General features: G+C 50.8%; 1 protein-coding gene and 1 long non-coding RNA gene across 2 annotated transcripts; one reads left to right on the plus strand and one right to left on the minus strand.

Moving 5' to 3' along the window:
- Positions 1-1,654: 1,654 nt before the first annotated feature.
- On the minus strand, positions 1,655-9,075 carry LOC129682766 (uncharacterized). Its single transcript, XR_008721038.1, has 2 exons — positions 8,505-9,075; positions 1,655-3,682 (listed from the first exon to the last, which is right to left on the minus strand). It is a non-coding gene; the product is annotated as an uncharacterized LOC129682766 (long non-coding RNA).
- Positions 9,076-9,366: 291 nt separating this feature from the next.
- Phf13 (PHD finger protein 13) lies at positions 9,367-16,473 on the plus strand. Its single transcript, XM_055615366.1, has 4 exons — positions 9,367-9,730; positions 11,415-11,516; positions 13,353-13,887; positions 14,211-16,473. The coding sequence occupies exons 1-4, from the start codon at positions 9,692-9,694 to the stop codon at positions 14,435-14,437; spliced, it is 903 nt and encodes a 300-aa protein (XP_055471341.1). The 5' UTR covers positions 9,367-9,691; the 3' UTR covers positions 14,438-16,473.
- The last annotated feature ends 72 nt before the right edge of the window (positions 16,474-16,545 follow it).

Genomic DNA, 16,545 nt, shown 5'->3' on the forward strand with positions numbered 1-16,545 from the left:
TTAGATTTCGGTTTTCTTTTGAACTTTTTTGGTGGTTTTGTTTCTGTGTAGGATATGGGTGCAGGCACAGGAATGCCGCTGTGTTTGAATAGGTCAGAGGACAGTAGCCTCAAGTGTTGACCCTTGACTGCCTGGATCCCAAGACATCCACCTGCTTCTGCCTCCCGAGTGCTGGGATTAAAGGTCTGGGTAACCAAAACTGCGGGCCTCCTACCTTGCTTAGGACAGAGTCTTTTATTTTTTCACCATATAAACCAGAGTAGGTGGACTTTAAACTTGCAGGGATTCACCTGTCTCCATCTCTCAGCAGGGAGGAGTGCTGGTATTACAGAGGTTGGAGTGGATTCTGGGAATTTAATGAGGGTGAGGGGGTAGGGAATGATGCTTTTTTCCTTTTCTTTTGAAAAACCCTGGTTGAGGGTTTCTCTGTATAGCTCTGGCTGTCCTAGAACTAGCTCTGTAGACCAGGCTGGCCTTGAACTCATAGAGATCCACCTGTCTCTGCCTCCTGAGCTGGGATTTAAAGGTTTGTGCCACCACTCCCTTCAGGCCTCAGGCCCCCCATTCTAGCATAACAATTACTTTCACCTCCTGAGCCATCTCCCCAACTCTGATTTTAGGGATTCTGAGATGGGTAATTAAGGCTAGCCCCGAACTCACTATGTAGCCCAGTCTGGCTTAGAACTGGTGATCTGCCTTAGCTTCCCACGAGCTGGGATTGTAGACATGTGCCCATCCTGTATTCTTTCTTCAAGATGCAGTATTTTTTTTTACTGAAAGAAAATGCAGGCAAGTAAAAACAAGACCTAGAGGAGGGATGGAGAGGGCTACAGCTGGGATACAAAGTAAGTACACTGTAATAAATGATAAATAAAAAATAAAAAAGATTTTAAAAACAAAAACGAAACACCTGGGTAGGGGGTCTAGCTCTGTGGTAGAACAGTTGCCTTGCATGCATGAGGCCCTGGCTTCAATTCCTAGTACCACACAAACATAAACAATACAAAATGATAATAATAATTAAGCTGGGCCAGGCTTTTAATCCCAATACCTGGGAGGCAGAAAAGGGTAGATCTCTGTTGAGTTCCAGGTCAATCATGGCAAGTTCCAGGACAGGTATCCCTGTCTCAAAACAGTTATTTACAGCCGCCACTAATCTCTCTGCCTACTGGCTTAGCTCCAGACCAGTGGCCCACAGATTCCTCTTGGTTCTTGCCATCTTCGCTGGATAAGTGTAGCATTAGCCCCCATCAAAGAGGCTTCCCTTTACAGCAAATGGAGACTCAGAAAACCACAACTGGACACAATACAGAGTCCAGCCCCAATGGATACATCTACAGCACAGCTCCTACATCTATATGACTCAGGGAACATCCTAGAAGAGGCAGCAGAAAGATTTTAAGAGCCAGAATACCAGGAAATCAGCTGTCAAACAGTCTCTCCTAGAAATGGCTACATGAGGCTGAAACAATGAAGATAATAATGTGGACATGGAAGGGAATAATCAATCTCATGGTCCCAGCCCTAGACAAAGAAATACAGGCAGACGATGATGGCTTAGAGTTAGTCCTTCCAGTGGATGGGTCCCCTACCTGGCTGTCCAGTACAAAGCGGTCAACCCCTAAAACCATATATACACAATCAACAAAGAGACTCAGCAGGTTAGATGTATATATTTTTGCATAAACATACACATTCATAATAGTAATAACAGAGGAAGAAGAGACTATCAATTTGAGAGTTGGAGGAAGGGGACCTGGTGGGGGCTGGAGGGAGGAAAGGGAAAGTGGTGTAATTATACACTCATTAACAATGCATACAAATTAAAATGGTAAGTTCTTTACATTTTGCTATTAAATATGCACAATTATGTAAACTGTATTGGACTTTTTTGTTTACACTGACCAGATTTGTTCATTTTATATGGGTGTTTTGCCTTCGTGCCTTTCTGTGCACTACATGCTCACTGGGTGCTTGCCGTGTCAGAAGAGACCATCAGATACCCTGGTTGCCAGCCATCATGTGGGTGGTGCTGGGAGTCAAATCTGGCTTAGCAGTCGGTGTTTTCACCTGCTGAGCCACCTCTCCAGGCCCTCACCCTGAGTTCTGAGGCCAGCTTGGGCTGTACAGTGAGACAAACACACAAAGCTTCTCAATTTTCTTTTCTGAAATGCAATGCTAGGAACTGGGCTCCAGGCCTTACTCACATTTAGCTAGAGGAGCACCCTACCTCTGAGCTGAGGGACGGTGAGAAGGTAGGAGCACTTGTTGCTCTTGTGGAAGACCCACATGATGGTTCACAACTGTCTATAACTCCGACCCCAGGGGACCTTATGTCCTCTTCTGACCTCCAAGGGTACCAGGCATGCACACAGTGCAGAATCAGACAGACACACACAAACACACCCTCATAAAAAATAATAAATTAAACCTTTTTAATTAAAAAAAAAATCAAGCTCATTATGATACCATCAACCCAACAGGCAGGCATTTGAGATCACCCGAAAGTCAGTGTAGGAATGTGGTGAGAATAGAAAGGCCCAGATTTAGACCTATCAGCTGTGTGTGGAATTTGCACTGGCCTACCAACCCTGGCAGCTAGCTGGCTCCTCCTCCTCCTTGGGAGTCTCAAGGGCTCAACATGGGAATGTGAGACACTATGCCATGCAGATGACAATGCCATCTGCATAGTGAGACTGAATTTGAGGGAAGTTTGGGCTGCACTAAGGTGATCTAGACCCCTTGGGTTTCCCAGCACCCTGGTGTGGTACAGGCTCCTATCTGAGGAGGGAGATGTTAAACTGTGTTAAACTGTCAGATAAGCAGGACTTTATATATGTTACACTTCATGAAAATTCTGCTTCACTTCATCTAAGAGAGAAAAGGGGGCTGGGATGTATGGTTCAGTGGGTAGAATGGTTGCTCAGCACCACGGGCACTAGGTCCAACCCCCCAAATTCTGGGGGCAAATTATAAACCACAACTGGACACAATACAGAGTCCAGCCCCAATGGATACATCTACAGCACAGCTCCTACATCTATATGACTGGCTGGAACTTGCTATTGTAGATCAGGCTACCACAGAGATCTGCCTCCCTCTGCCTGCCAAGTGCTGAGACTAAAGGCGTGTCACTGTATCTAGTCCAAGTAACTTGGTTGTGATCTGTTTAAATAAAAACAAAACAAAAAACCGAACCAACCGACCAACCAACCAACAAGGCCTGTGTGGTGATGGCCCAGGGTAAGATGCTTGTTACCACACCTGATATCAGACCTGGGTTTAATCCTTGGAACACACACTGTGGAAAGAGAGAGCCAGCTCAAACAAGTCCTCTTCTCCCCATCCTTACCCTGACATTCAAGCCCACCCACACGACAGAAGTACAAAAAATTAAATTAAAAGACTCCTTGCACAGGGTGTGGTGGCACAGGCCTGCAATTTCAACACTCGGGGCAGGTGGCGGTGCACACCTTTAATGCCAGCTTTCTTCTTCTTCTTTTTGCTGCTCAGTGGTTAAGAGCACTGGCTGCCCTGTCAGGCCCCCGGCTTGATTATGAGCACCCATGTGGCAGCTCAGGGTTCAGCCTTTTCTTACTCCAGCTTCAGGTGATCTGATGCTCTCTTCTGGCCTCCAGATGCTCTAAGCACACATGTGGTGCACAGATAAATACAGACACATCTGTAAATACACATACAAAAAGAAAGATTAAAAATTTCATTTTATGTGTTTATGCACATTGTTGTGAGTCCCGGGAGGCCAGAAGAGAACTAGCAGAACCCCTGGAGCTGGAATTACAGGTGCTGTGAGCTACCTGATGTGGGTGCTTTGAACTGCACTCTGGCCCTAGCATTGTCTTTGTGATCAACCAGCATGAACCTGACATAAGATGTGGCCTTTGTTTCCGCCTGCCCACTGCTGCTGATACGGTCTCTAAGCAATGATAAGATTATTCACTCACATGTGCTCCTGCTCTACCTCAGGGCCTACAAGCTGAAAACAGTGTGATTCTGAGGACTCTACACACACAACCTCCCAACAAGGAGGGCAGGAGGCTTCCTAAGAACATGCGTTATCTGGAGCAAATGAGATGGCATCAGATAACCACTCTGGGCAGAATAAGCCTCTGGTGAAACTCGCATCCACACTCCAACTGCACAGTGAAAACGAGCAGAGCGTATTCCTCAAATTTCCCCAAGTGAAGGTAGCAGAGCGAGTAAGATTTAGGTAGGGGAGGCTATATTTGGAAACTTGATTAAAATAACCACATTCTCAACTTACTTACTGGGAAACCATGGTATTCTTAGTATTTTTAACTTGTCACAACTTGAGCTAATGTTGGGTTTCTTCCCTCCTCTTTCATGAGCGATCACAACTGAGAGTCAGCATTCAGCACACACACACTTTTTTTCCCCCTAGCAGAAAACATAAAATGGTGACTCCCAGGATCTGGGGACCGTGACTAACGCTGCTCCTTAGGGAGGGCTAGGAGTAGAGCAGCACACCTGAAAACCAGGCCTGGAAAAAAGTGGACTGTTTCCCAGGGAGAGTGAGCCTTTACCACAGCTGCAAACTATGAGGCAGTTTGGGTTAAAACACTCTAACTGATTTTACTCAGGGAGCAGATGAGCACCATTGCTGTGCTTTCGGAGGACCAGGGTTAGGCTTCCAGAAACTATAGGACTGACGCCCTCTTCTGACTTCCACGGACATTGCACATAGATGGCGCAGATGTCCAGGCAGGCTAACAGAACAAAATAAAAAACTTAATAAAGGGGCTGGAGAGATGGCTCAGAGGTTAAGAGCACTCGATGTTCTTCCAATAGGTCCTGAGTTCAATTCCCAGCAACCACATGGTGGCTCATAACCATCTATAGTGAGATATGGTGTGCAGGCAGAATGTTGTATAAATAATAAATAAATCTTAAAAAAAAAAACCTAATAAAAATAAATTTTAGCCGGGTGTGGTGTCACATGCCTTTAATCCCAGCATGGGGGAAGCAGAGGCAGGTGGATCTATGTGAGTTCAAGGCCAGCCTGGTCTACAAAGTGAGTTCAGGCTAGTCAGGGCTGTTACACAGAGAAACCCAGTGCTGTTAAGTACACTTGAGTGCAAATGCCAAAGGAGCCAAGAAGCACTGGTGTCCTGTAGAGGTGGAGCCACTTGATAGGGGTGCTAGGAACAGAACTCTCCTTTGCAAGACAGTATGAGCACTTAACCACAGAGCCATCTTTTCAGCCCCCTCCCTCTTAAAGGCTTTATAGTCTTTTATGTATCTCTTGTGCAGGCGTGCATGTGCATTTGTGTGTGTATCCTGACTCAGGTCTTAAGAACAGAACTTGAGCCCTCATAACAGGAGTCCTTACTCTTGACCATGGTGCCAAAGATAACGTGGCTTTGAAAAAACTCAGGCAGTTTTTTGGTTATGAGCCTAGGACCTCATCGCACACACACTAGGCAAGTGTCTTACCATGGGCCTATATTTCCGGCTAGGGAAAGCAAGAGTTTTGAGACAAAATTTTCCTTTGTAATTCAGGCTGGTCTGGAACCATGGAAATTCTGCCTGGGCCTTCTGAGTGCTAGTACTCAAGGGAGCTACCAGACCAGCTGAGGATCGTTATTTATCTATGTCTTCCCCCTGATCCCCCAAAGACAAAGTTTCTCAGTATAATCCTGGCTGTCCTGAAACTCTCTCTACGGACAGACTGGTTTCGAATTTAAGAGACCTGTCTGCCTCTGCCTCCTGAGTGCTGGGATTAAAGGCGTGTGCCACCACCGCTCTATACTGATTTTTAAGCAGGGCTGAGGACAAATCAAGGGCTTTCTGAATGCTAGACTGCCACTGAAGAGCCAACAACTTCCTGTTTATCTTTGGGAGGGGGCCCGAAACAGCCTAGGTATCTATGTAGTCCACGAGGTCTCAGAGCTCTGCACACTGCCCAGGCTCAGCTTCCCAGGTGCTGGAATTATGGCCTTGAGCAACCACACCTGGACTCAACTTTAAAAACTTTTAGGTTTGTGTGGGAGTGTTTTGCTTGCATGTATATTTGTGCCTCAGGTTCGTGCCTATGCTCATGGAGGTCAAAAGAGCACACAGGATCTAATGGAGCTGGAGTTATAGACGCCAAGAATTGAACCCAGGTGCTCTGTACAAGTCACAAGTGCTCTTAACCACTGGGCCACCTCTCCAGCTCCTGGTTCCTATTTTTAAAAGATTTTATTACCATTTATTTTTACTTTATTATTTTATTATTTGTTTCTTACCGAGAGACAGTGCCTGCCTCTTCCCCCAATTGCTGGGCTTAAAGGCATGCAACACTAAGCCCCACTGCTGGAGTGATGTTTTGTATACCTGTAAACTGTCTGTATTATTCAGATGCTGGTTTCTGCACCAGCAGAGCACTGAGCACACACCTGACTTTGATATTGTTAAGGATCTCTTGCCCCAGTATTTTGTAAACACTGTTCTCATCACCTTCTGATTAAATAAAGAGCTGAACAGCAATAAGAGGGAGGGTACCAGGTGAGGACTAGAAGGGGGGGGGAGTCGCCACCATACATGGATGAAAGGATGAAGAAGCAGGTGCCAGGCCAAGTGTAAGATGAACAGGTAAGAGGCCATGTGGTGGGAGGTAGGCCAAGCCAGTATTGTTGTGTTAGAATAACCAAGAATCTGCTTTAGCAACACTGCCTAAAGCTTTAACAATCTTTGTGTCATCATTCCATCTAATGGAGGTCTCAAAGAAACTCCAGTTATATCCCATTACTTATATTTCTACTTTAAAATATGTGCATATGGGAGGGGGAGCGGCTAGAGAGGTTAAGAGCACTGGCTGTGTCCAAAGATCCTGAACTCAATTCCCAGCAGCCACATGGTGGCTCATAACCATCTATAAGGAGATCTGGTGCCCTCTTCTGGCCTGCACAGGCACACATGAACATAGAAGACTGTATAAATAATAAATAAATCTTAAAAAAAACGTGCATATGTGTGTTTCTCAGTGTGAATTTGTGCATACTGAATGTACTGCTGTGGAGGCATCAGGTCCCCTAAAGCTGGAGTTACACTCAATGTGTGTTAACTGATGTGGGTGCTGGGAAAAGAGCTGACAGTCCCCTGGAAAAAAATGTTTACTCTCACCCACTGAGCCACCCCCTGCAGCCTTTCAGCCAGTTCCCTGATGTGGGAATGATCTGATATGACTTTTCATATCAGGTGCAGTCATTTACTTTTTGGGTTGTACCTTTGTCTTGAGATAGAGTCTTGGGTCATCCAAGCTGCCTTAAACTTACTATGCAACCAGGGTTGACCTTGTTGTACTAATTCTCTTTCCTCTATCTCTCAAGCTCTGGAGTTACAGACGCACAATAATAATTGTGCTAGTGTCATGCAGTTTCTTTTTTAGATTTATGTGTTTAAGTGTTTTGCTAGCATTTTGTCTGTGCACTGTGTGTGCTTGGTGACCTTGAGGCCAGAAAAGGGTGTTTGCTTCCCAGAAACTGGAGTTATGGAGGGTTGTAGGTTTTCGGTTGGAGCTCTGGTCTTCTGCAAGAACAAGAAGTGCTCCTAACCTGGCACCTTGCACATATAGGCAAATGTAGTAAGCTCTGCTACAATCCCAGGCACCCCACTGCAAACCTTTGAGATGGGGTTTATCTAAACCCCATCTCAAAACCCTTCTAAAAACCAGAAGGGAGTTTTTAAGCTTTTAGCAATCCTGCCTTGGCCTCCAAGCACTGGACTTACAGCCCTGGCTCTGAAGTCCTTTTTTATACAGAAAAAAAACCCAAGTCACTTCAGGTGACGCTGACCATGAGCAAAACTAGTGAATCTCCAGACTTTGCTCCAGCCACAGAAATCAGGCGATACTCTAATTCTGCATTTCATCTGTGCATTACCTCAGTGTGTCACCTCAAGTCCTCAAACAGGGTCTCACTAGTGCAGAAATCACTGAACAACAACAACAGTAAACTACCTTTATTGAGTGAGTCACTGTGCTGGATAATTTACGGTTTAGGGAATTGAGGCTGGTAGCATTTCTGAGATCATTCCAATTTTTGTTCTTTGATAGTTTCTCCTGTAACCCATGCTAACCTCCAGTTAGGCAGTCACCTATCTTCCTCCCTCCTCCCCAACTCTTATTCACGAAGTCCTGACTGGCCAGGAACCCGCTGTGTAGACCAAGATGGCCTCAAGTCCCGACTGCTCCTGCCTGCTGGGTATGAAGGTGTGGGCCATTACGACTGGCCAAACCTAGTCCTCTTAATCACTGTTTAGATAAAAATTACTTGGACCTTGAAACAGCAATAATCACTGACTGAACTATTCATTGACTCTCAATCTCGTCTTTCTCATGTGTCAGACTGTTTTTTCATTCGAATTTAAAATCTTGTCCCTCTGACAGTTTTTAGAGCCACCAGATATATTGCGGAATGTGTATTTTGTGCATGTATAGTGTTCCTTCTAAGCGATTATTAACATTAAAATAAAAGCAGCCTTACGGTAATGTCACCAAGGCACTCCACTAAGCGTTCCGGGCCGATCTTCTACACCCACGGAAGACCTTGGTCTGGTCTTCGAGCACTGCCCACTCAAGCACCAACACAGCCCTCGGAGTCTCCGCGGGCGCCACGCACCTCCCGCGTTTCAGCGCACCCGCCGCCTCTCGGATCCCGGGAAGAGCGTAACTCCGGAGGCGAAGCCTTTCCAGTCGCCGCAGCCCCGAGGACAGCGAGGAGGAAGACAAAAAGCGGGCTGCCGCCGGCGCGTGTGCCGCCGGCCCGGAGTTCGGTTCCACCTTCCGCTGCACGCACCGGGCGCCCACAAGTGACCACGCCAGGCCCAACGCCGCGGTGGCCGGGAACCTTCGGCTAAACGCCCGCGGCCGCGAAAACAAGTACGCTCCGCCCTCGCGGACGTCAGCGGCCCGCCCCCATCCTGCCCGAGCCGACGGGACACCCCCGCCCCACAAAGGCCAAAGCAGAAGCCCCACGGGAGAAAGCGGAGCCGGGGCCACCGCCCTCCGAGACCCAGGCCGCTGCTCGACCCCGCCCCGCGTAGCCCGCGGGCTGCCGCCCCTCCCCCACCAGCCGGGCGGTGGGAGCCCCGCACCTCCCCCGCCGAGAGGCTCCGGAGTACTGTCAGTACCGCCTCCGCAGGCGTCTGCTGCCGCAGCGCCTTCTGGGAGTTGGAGTTCTGAGACCGCCTTTATACGCCGCGGCGCCGCGCTAGGGACTACCACTCCCACAATGCCGCGCGCCGCAAGCGCCACACCCCTACATTGACGAAGCCCAGACATCCAGACTACAGTTCCCGACGACCCTCCCGGCGCTCCCGCCCTCCCTCCCGAGACACGAGCCGAACTGGGCGTCAGGTCGGGGAGCCGGTCGGGTTCCCGCTCGCTGTCGCCGCCGCCGCCCCCCACAGTGCCTCTCCCGCCTCTCCACAGCGTCGGCCGTGGGAGCTGCATCCTCCTCTCAGTTCGCTGAGGAGACTCCAGTTCGGGATCAGCGAGCCGGCGACGCGACACAGCGACACCCCTCATCACCTCCAGCCCGGGCGACCCCTCCCCGGCCGGGTCCGCCCTCGCCCTGCGCCGTGCCGGAGCCCCCTGGCCCTGAGCGCCCCGCGGGCCCACTCCCGCACTCCGGCCTCGGCACTCCCACAGCCGCCGCCCCCCACCCGGAACATGGACTCCGACTCCTGCGCCGCCGCCTTCCACCCCGAGGTGAGTGCGAGCCTCGCCTCGCCGCCTCCTCCCCGGCCTCCGCTGCGCCCTCGGCCGGGCCGGACCCCGGGAGGGCATCTCGAGTTCGGCCTCCCTCCCCCACGTTCGCCCGGCGCCCCCGGCTCGGGCCCGCGCCTGTGCTCCCCGCCGGTCCTCCCGGGCGCCGCGCCCACCCTCCGCCCCGCGGACATGGCCCTCCGCCGCCCCGGCTCGGGCTCGCGGGGTCGCCTCCCCACTTCCTCGGTGTGGCCCGGCCCCCTCGGAACGGCCACACGCGCGCGGTCCTGCCGCCCCCTCCACCGGCCAGGCCGCGCCCCGCCCCCACGGCGCCCGCGTCCGGGGGTCCGCACTCGGGAGCCGGTCTCCCGCGCCCGCCCCTCCCCCTCCTTCCGGGGAGCGGCCCCCGCGCAGCGCCCCCGGGCTGGGGTCGGTGTGCGGGGTGCGCGGCGGAGGCGGGGCGGGACGCGCGGGGGGTCGGCGGTGTGGCAGCTGTGGGCGGGAGGCGCTGGGCCTGCGCGGCGCCGGGACACCCACCCCGGTCCCGCGGGCGTCCCGCACCCCACGGGTGGGCCCCGCACCTTCCGGGGCCTGCGCGGGCAGGCGGGCGGCGCGCGCCATCTGCTCCGGGAGGGAGGGCGGGTCTTTCGCCGCCCCGGCGCCGCCCCGCACTCGGCGTCCGCGGCCTTATCCCCCACCCCTGCCCCACGATGTTCCCCCCCCCCCCCCCCGCGAAATTAAAGTTTTCCCTGAGTTGGGGCCCGGTTGGACTGCTCTGGGGCTGTCCCAATGCCGGGAGCGCGCGGCCCTGTGTGCGGCCGGTCGCCTGCGGGGCTGGCCGAGGGGCGGGAGCGAGCGGCCTGCTGGAGCAAGTTGGGACCGTCTTTGAAAGTGCTGTGTTGCGCGCTGCTTTGCGGGAGGCTTTCGGAGGTTGGCCTGGTGTCCGCCTCCTAGCTGGTCGAGTGTCTCAGCACGGGTGGGGGTGGCGACAGGGTGCGGGGAGCAACCGCAGGGAATGTTCCCGGAGCCGCCGATGCTCCGCCTTCTTGGGGAGAAAAGTCCCTTTTTTGTGGTGGGTGCTTGTCGCTCGGCCGTTGAGTGGCCCTCTGAGCCGGCTGCTCTTGCGTTCCTGTGCACCTAAACCGAGCAGTGTTTCTCTTCCGATTCAGTCGGAACACTTGGGTGCCCTGTCCGGCATCCCGTTCCTACAAGGAGTGGAGGATGCCCCCTGAGCTGCAGACACTGGGACCCCCTCCCTGCCTTGGCCTTGAGGGAATCGGGTTTGGAGCTTATGGAGAGATTGAAGCTGCCCAGTCTTGAAATCACTTAAGATATATTTGTTTAGAGCCACAGCTGCAGTTTGTTTTCAAAGTGGAAAATCTGTAGAACAAATGTAGATGTTGGAGGTCCTGATAGGCCTGCAGGGACAAACAGATGAGGCTGGAGCCAGGAGGTGGGCTGAAGACAAGCTTTTATCTCCCAGCCAGTTTCCCAGTGTTCTTGGCACCGAATCCTAGAACTCCTTCTACCTTAAAGCTGTTTCTTGACCCGACTTACCTTATCTTGTTTTTAGCCTGTAAATCCTGCAGTGTTCCGTGAGTTGGCAATAAAAGTTGCAGCTTGCTTTGTTTTGATGGATTCCCCTCCGCAGGAGTCTCCCTCACATACCCTTTGTTCCCCTCAACAGGAGTACTCCCCCAGTTGCAAGAGGCGCAGGACTGTTGAGGACTTCAACAAATTCTGCACCTTCGTGTTGGCCTATGCTGGCTACATCCCCTATCCGAAGGAGGTAAGAATTGAGCAGAAGACCCCAGCGCCTTGGGGCTGCCACAGGTGCCTCACAAGGAGTGGTCTGGAAGCGCATGGTGCCAGCTTTGGGCAGTAGTCTGGCAGAAATCCTTTTTTTTTTTTTTTTTTGGTACCTAGATCAGCCCCCAGGTAGGGAAGTAATTCCCAAACCTTTAGTAGGCTTGTCTAGAAATGATTTAGCATACTTTTATCTGTTTTTGTTTTTTGTTTTTTTTTTGAGATAGGGTTTTGCTGTGTAGCCCTGGCTGTCTTGGAACTCACTCTATAGACCAGGGTGACTTCGAACTCAGTGATCCGCCTGCCTTTTATGAGATTAAATGCATGTGTCACCACTGTCTAGCTTTTTTTTTTTTTTTTTTTTTTGGTTGGTATTTTAAAAATAAAGTCACTCTTGTAATCCTCACACTCAAATGAGGCAGGAGGTTTCAGGCTAGCTTGGGCTACACAGTGAATTCAAAGCCAGCATGGCCTAAGAATGAGACCTTGTCTCAAGAAAATAGTACCATGGACAAAAACGCAGAAAGCAAAGTATTTGCAAAATCTGTACTTGGTTTGCTGTTTTTTTTTAAAGGGCCAGCACTTGAGTGGCCAGACCAACGGCCTGTGGAGTGAACTAAGTGCTCCCTGCCCTTTTCTTGCTGTGGGATTCAGCTTGTGCTTGGTTGTTGGAAATACCCAAAACCAGATCTTAAGGGATTCTTGCCCATGCTCCAAATTCTGTGTACCTGAAAGCTTTTTTTTTTTTTTTTTTTTTTTTGTCCTTGCCAAGGAAAAGGCAGAAGCGGGGAGGGATGTCAGCTGCCGTGGGTCTCAGACTGCTGGGGTCCTGTGCACATCAGATGGAGCTACACACATACACACAATCTGGTGTTTTGGGAAGTAAAGTTGTAACATGGATTTATTGTTACTTGCTGTACAATGCATACTTTGTACCATGTGGGATGCAGTCTTAGCAAATACTGAATAGTATAAGCTGCAGCACCTAGCTTGCTGCTGGGGGTCACTGATTACCTAGATTTTGCAAAGTTTTGGGGTGTCTTCTGTTTTTTATTTCCATTTTTTTTTTTTGAAACAGGGTTTCCCTGTGTAGTCCTGACTTTCCTGGAATTCTCTGTAGACCAGGCTGGACTTGAACTCAGAGATCTGCCTGCCTCTGCCTCCCAAGTGCTGGGGGTAAAGGTGTGCACCACTACCGCCCAGCATTATTTATTTGTTTGTTTATTTTTAATTTTATTTTTCTTGTTTCTCTGTCCTGTAGCCTAGACTGGCCTTGAACTCAGAGGTCTGCCTCAGTCTTAAAGGCATACATCACTATGCTCAGCTGTTGTTTTTTCTTTTATATGTCAAAAAGGTCGGAATTTTGAAACTAACTTAAATTCATGTAATTAAGAAATACAGGTTGGGAGAACAAATGGAAGAGGGCTACTCTTCCTTATTCAAGGAAAAATAAAGATATGAGAGGCGTGTGTAGATTTCCCTGTAGGGTCCTGAGGGTAAACTTACATCCTTCTTCCTTGGGTGCCAGGCAGGCGCTCTGCTACTCTGTCCCATTGCACCTTAGTCTAACTCCCCATAGTTAACCATGAGCTTAGTCCTGGCCCTGGGGTGGGAAATGAGGCTGCAGTGAGGGGAGGTGCGCCTTCCTGGTCTGCTGGCACAGTAACTGCTAAAGAGGTTGTACCAGTTCCATGCTGACTAGAGCCCAGGGTTCAGGTTGTGCTTGCTCAGTGCAGAAGGATGGACCTGCTGGGGCTGGGGGCTCCTAACTGTGGAGCTGGCTCAGTTACCAACCATGTCCCTGTGCTCTCTGTTTCAGGAGCTCCCCTTGCGGAGCAGCCCTAGCCCGGCCAACAGTACTGCGGGCACCATTGACAGTGACGGCTGGGACGCTGGCTTCTCCGACATCTCGTCTCCAGTGCCCCTGCCAGTGTCTGACCGATGCTTCAGCCACCTGCAGCCCTCCCTCTTGCAGCGAGCGAAGCCCAGTAACTTCCTGCTGGACAGGAAGAAAACTGACAAGCTGAAGAAGAAGAAGAAGAGGAAGCGAAGGGACAGCGACGCTCCTGTGAAGGAGGGGTTCAGGGGGGACCTGCTGAAGCTGGAAGCTGCAGATCCATATGTGGAGACGCCCACAAGTCCCACCATGCAGGATATTCCCCAGGCCTCTGCTGACCCCTGCTCAGGCTGGGACTCTGACACTCCCTCAAGTGGTTCTTGTGCTACTGTGTCACCGGATCAGGTCAAGGAAATAAAAACTGAAGGAAAACGGACTATTGTCCGGCAGGGAAAGCAGGTGGTGTTCCGAGATGAAGATAGCACTGGCAACGATGAGGACATCATGGTGGACTCAGGTGAGTTCTTTGTCCAGGCCCTTGGTTGGGACCAGAGTGCACCGAGGAGTTGAAAGGAGACTGTAGAAGCAAGGACAGGTGGATGCTCAGAATTGTTAGCGCCTGGATACAGAAGCCTGAGGGGGACAGTGTGGCTCATGAGTGGTAGTTGGCCTCCACATGGACCTCAGCCTTTTGGGATGTAGTCATTATGTTCAGAGAGGACACCAGCTCAGCTAGTTCGGTGGCTGGAGTGGGGTTTTGGTCACACTTAGCCACTGTGTCTCTCTCAGGGGCGGAGGGCTGAGGAGGTCCCTACCTCTCACCTGTTCTTTGCCTTCCAGATGATGACTCCTGGGATCTTGTCACCTGTTTCTGCATGAAGCCCTTTGCTGGTCGCCCCATGATAGAGTGTAATGAGTGCCACACCTGGATCCACCTGTCCTGTGCGAAGATCCGGAAGTCCAATGTTCCAGAAGTGTTTGTCTGCCAAAAGTGCCGGGACTCTAAGTTCGATATCCGTCGTTCCAATCGCTCCCGAATGGGCTCCCGGAAGCTGTTTCTGGACTGATTGGGAGCTGGCGAGGAGATAGGCGGGACTGGAAGGGCCTGGGCTCTGTGGCCTTCCTTAGTTGGACACAGAACTCCCAGTCTGGTGCGAGCAGACCCTGCCACTCAGGTGCCTAAGCAAAGGACGAGCCGTCCCGGTAGAACTGTACATAGCTAGCGAGCAGATAAAACGGTCCGAGCCGCTGCTCCAGCTGTGCTGTGTGCGTTGGAGGCAGACTGAGCACCAGGTCTGCTTCAGCCGAGCGTGAGGCACACTGGCACCGTCCGCCACTCCTGCCGCTGGAGCCAGTGCTCGCTGGCAGTCCTGTCTCCTCTGCTTGCAGTGGAGTTGTTCTGTTTCTCTGGCCTGTGTTTATTCTCCAGTGTTGGTCTTTATCACAAGTGTCTATACAGCAGCCGTCCAAGTTGCCCGCCCCTTTGTGGTCTCACTGCCCCTCCCTCAGTTATACTTACTGGGCCAGGGAGCTGTTTCCTGAGAGGTCTAGTGTCCCCAAGAGGAGCCCTGGGTGGTGGGTGAGCTATCTTTGGTTGTCACTGTTTGTTTAAAGGGACAGTATGTAGCCGCTTTCCACAGTGTGGGGTTTGGAGGCGAAGGTGTTCTGTGTTCATAACTCAGTTTCTTGTTTTGCACGATGTAAAAAGCCCCATTTTTTTTTTTTTTTTTTTTAAATCTTTTACACGATACAGCCCAAAGTGTTGGCCACTGTCTTGTTGGGTGCCCTTGCTCTGCTCTTGATGCTCAGTGTCCAGGGTGCCCGGCACCATCCTGTGGGAGCGCTTGGTTCTTTCTGTTTTTTTGCGGCCCTCAGAAGTGGCTGTTGGGGGACCTGTGTGCTGTTCTTCAGATAATAGGTAGAATGTGAGAACATTTGGCTGAGACTGCCCTCTACACAAGCTGGCGCTGCGTGCCGAGGGCTTGATTGGTGCTGTGACAGCTTGCAGCAGTGTGCACTCTGGGTGTGGGTGAGGGGCAGCTGAGCACTTGGGACACTTGTCCTAGGGCTGGGAGGGAGGAGGGAGCTCTGGCTCTCAGGTCCTCTTCTCTTGTTAGCACTTCCAACTGTCTGTTCTCAGCAGTGTTGGGCAGAACAATGGGTATGTGTGCTAAGTTTTTTGTTAGGCGTTAGACAGGGACGAGTGCCTGGGTGGGTCCCAGGTCAGCCTCCCTGCAGCACCTCCTAAGGGTCACCGAGCATTCTCCCACGTTATTTTATGCACCAAAGGAGCTCGGACTGTAATCTGGCTAAACAGCCCAGTTTTTTTTTTTTTTTTTTTTTTTTTTGTCTTAGTGTCTTTTTAAATATCAAGAACTTAAACTTGTCCAGTTTAAGTAATTTAGTTTTTTTTTTTTTTAAATCCTGTTGCTAATGTTAAAGTAGAGAAGTACTTATACTGCTGAAGCTCAGTTGGTCGTGCAGATCTCAAGGGAGAACTGCTGTAAAGAAGGAGCTATTCCAGAAAGTCTTGTCCCAGGCCCTGGTCTGGCTGGGACTAGAGCAAATGCCCAGGACAAGTTAGAGGAATTTGCCAAAGACCTGCCCCATGACAGTGCTTGTCCAGTGTCTTCGCCCTGAGAGTAACCAAAGTTCCAGTAGTTCTTTTTTTTTTTTAAGTGCATTTAAGACTATATGTGGTTTTGTTGTGGAGTGGTGGAGCTGGCCGTTGTTCGGTGTGCCCAGAGATTCGACGCCTCTGGAACACCTTGACACTCATCTCGGTTTGCTTGCTTTGTGTTTTTTAATGGGATCTCTCCCGGTGGGTGGTGTCAGAAGCCAGACACCTTGGTTTGGGGTTAGATTGAGCTGGGCAGCTGCAATCAGCTTCTTTATGCAAACTAGGCACGACCCTCTAGGGGCTCCTGGTTGATGGTAGTAATGTGAGGGGAGGGAAAGGTGTCACCCCAAAGTAGACCCTCCTGTTGGCTTTGGCCAGGCCAGACAGCGCCGATTACATGGTTCTTCTTGTAGAGTCTGTGTATATAAAGCAAGCTTTTCTGTGAAACTGTATATTTTGTAAATAAAGATATTGCTACTTTGAGCTCGGTGTCTCCTTGGGTGTCCTGTGGTAAAGGACACCGAATCTCCTGGTCACTTGCCGATGGCGGCACTG

Source organism: Psammomys obesus, unplaced genomic scaffold (genome assembly GCF_907164565.1).
Source record: "Psammomys obesus unplaced genomic scaffold, mPsaObe1.curated_primary_1811, whole genome shotgun sequence".
NCBI classification, from domain to species: Eukaryota; Metazoa; Chordata; class Mammalia; order Rodentia; family Muridae; genus Psammomys; species Psammomys obesus.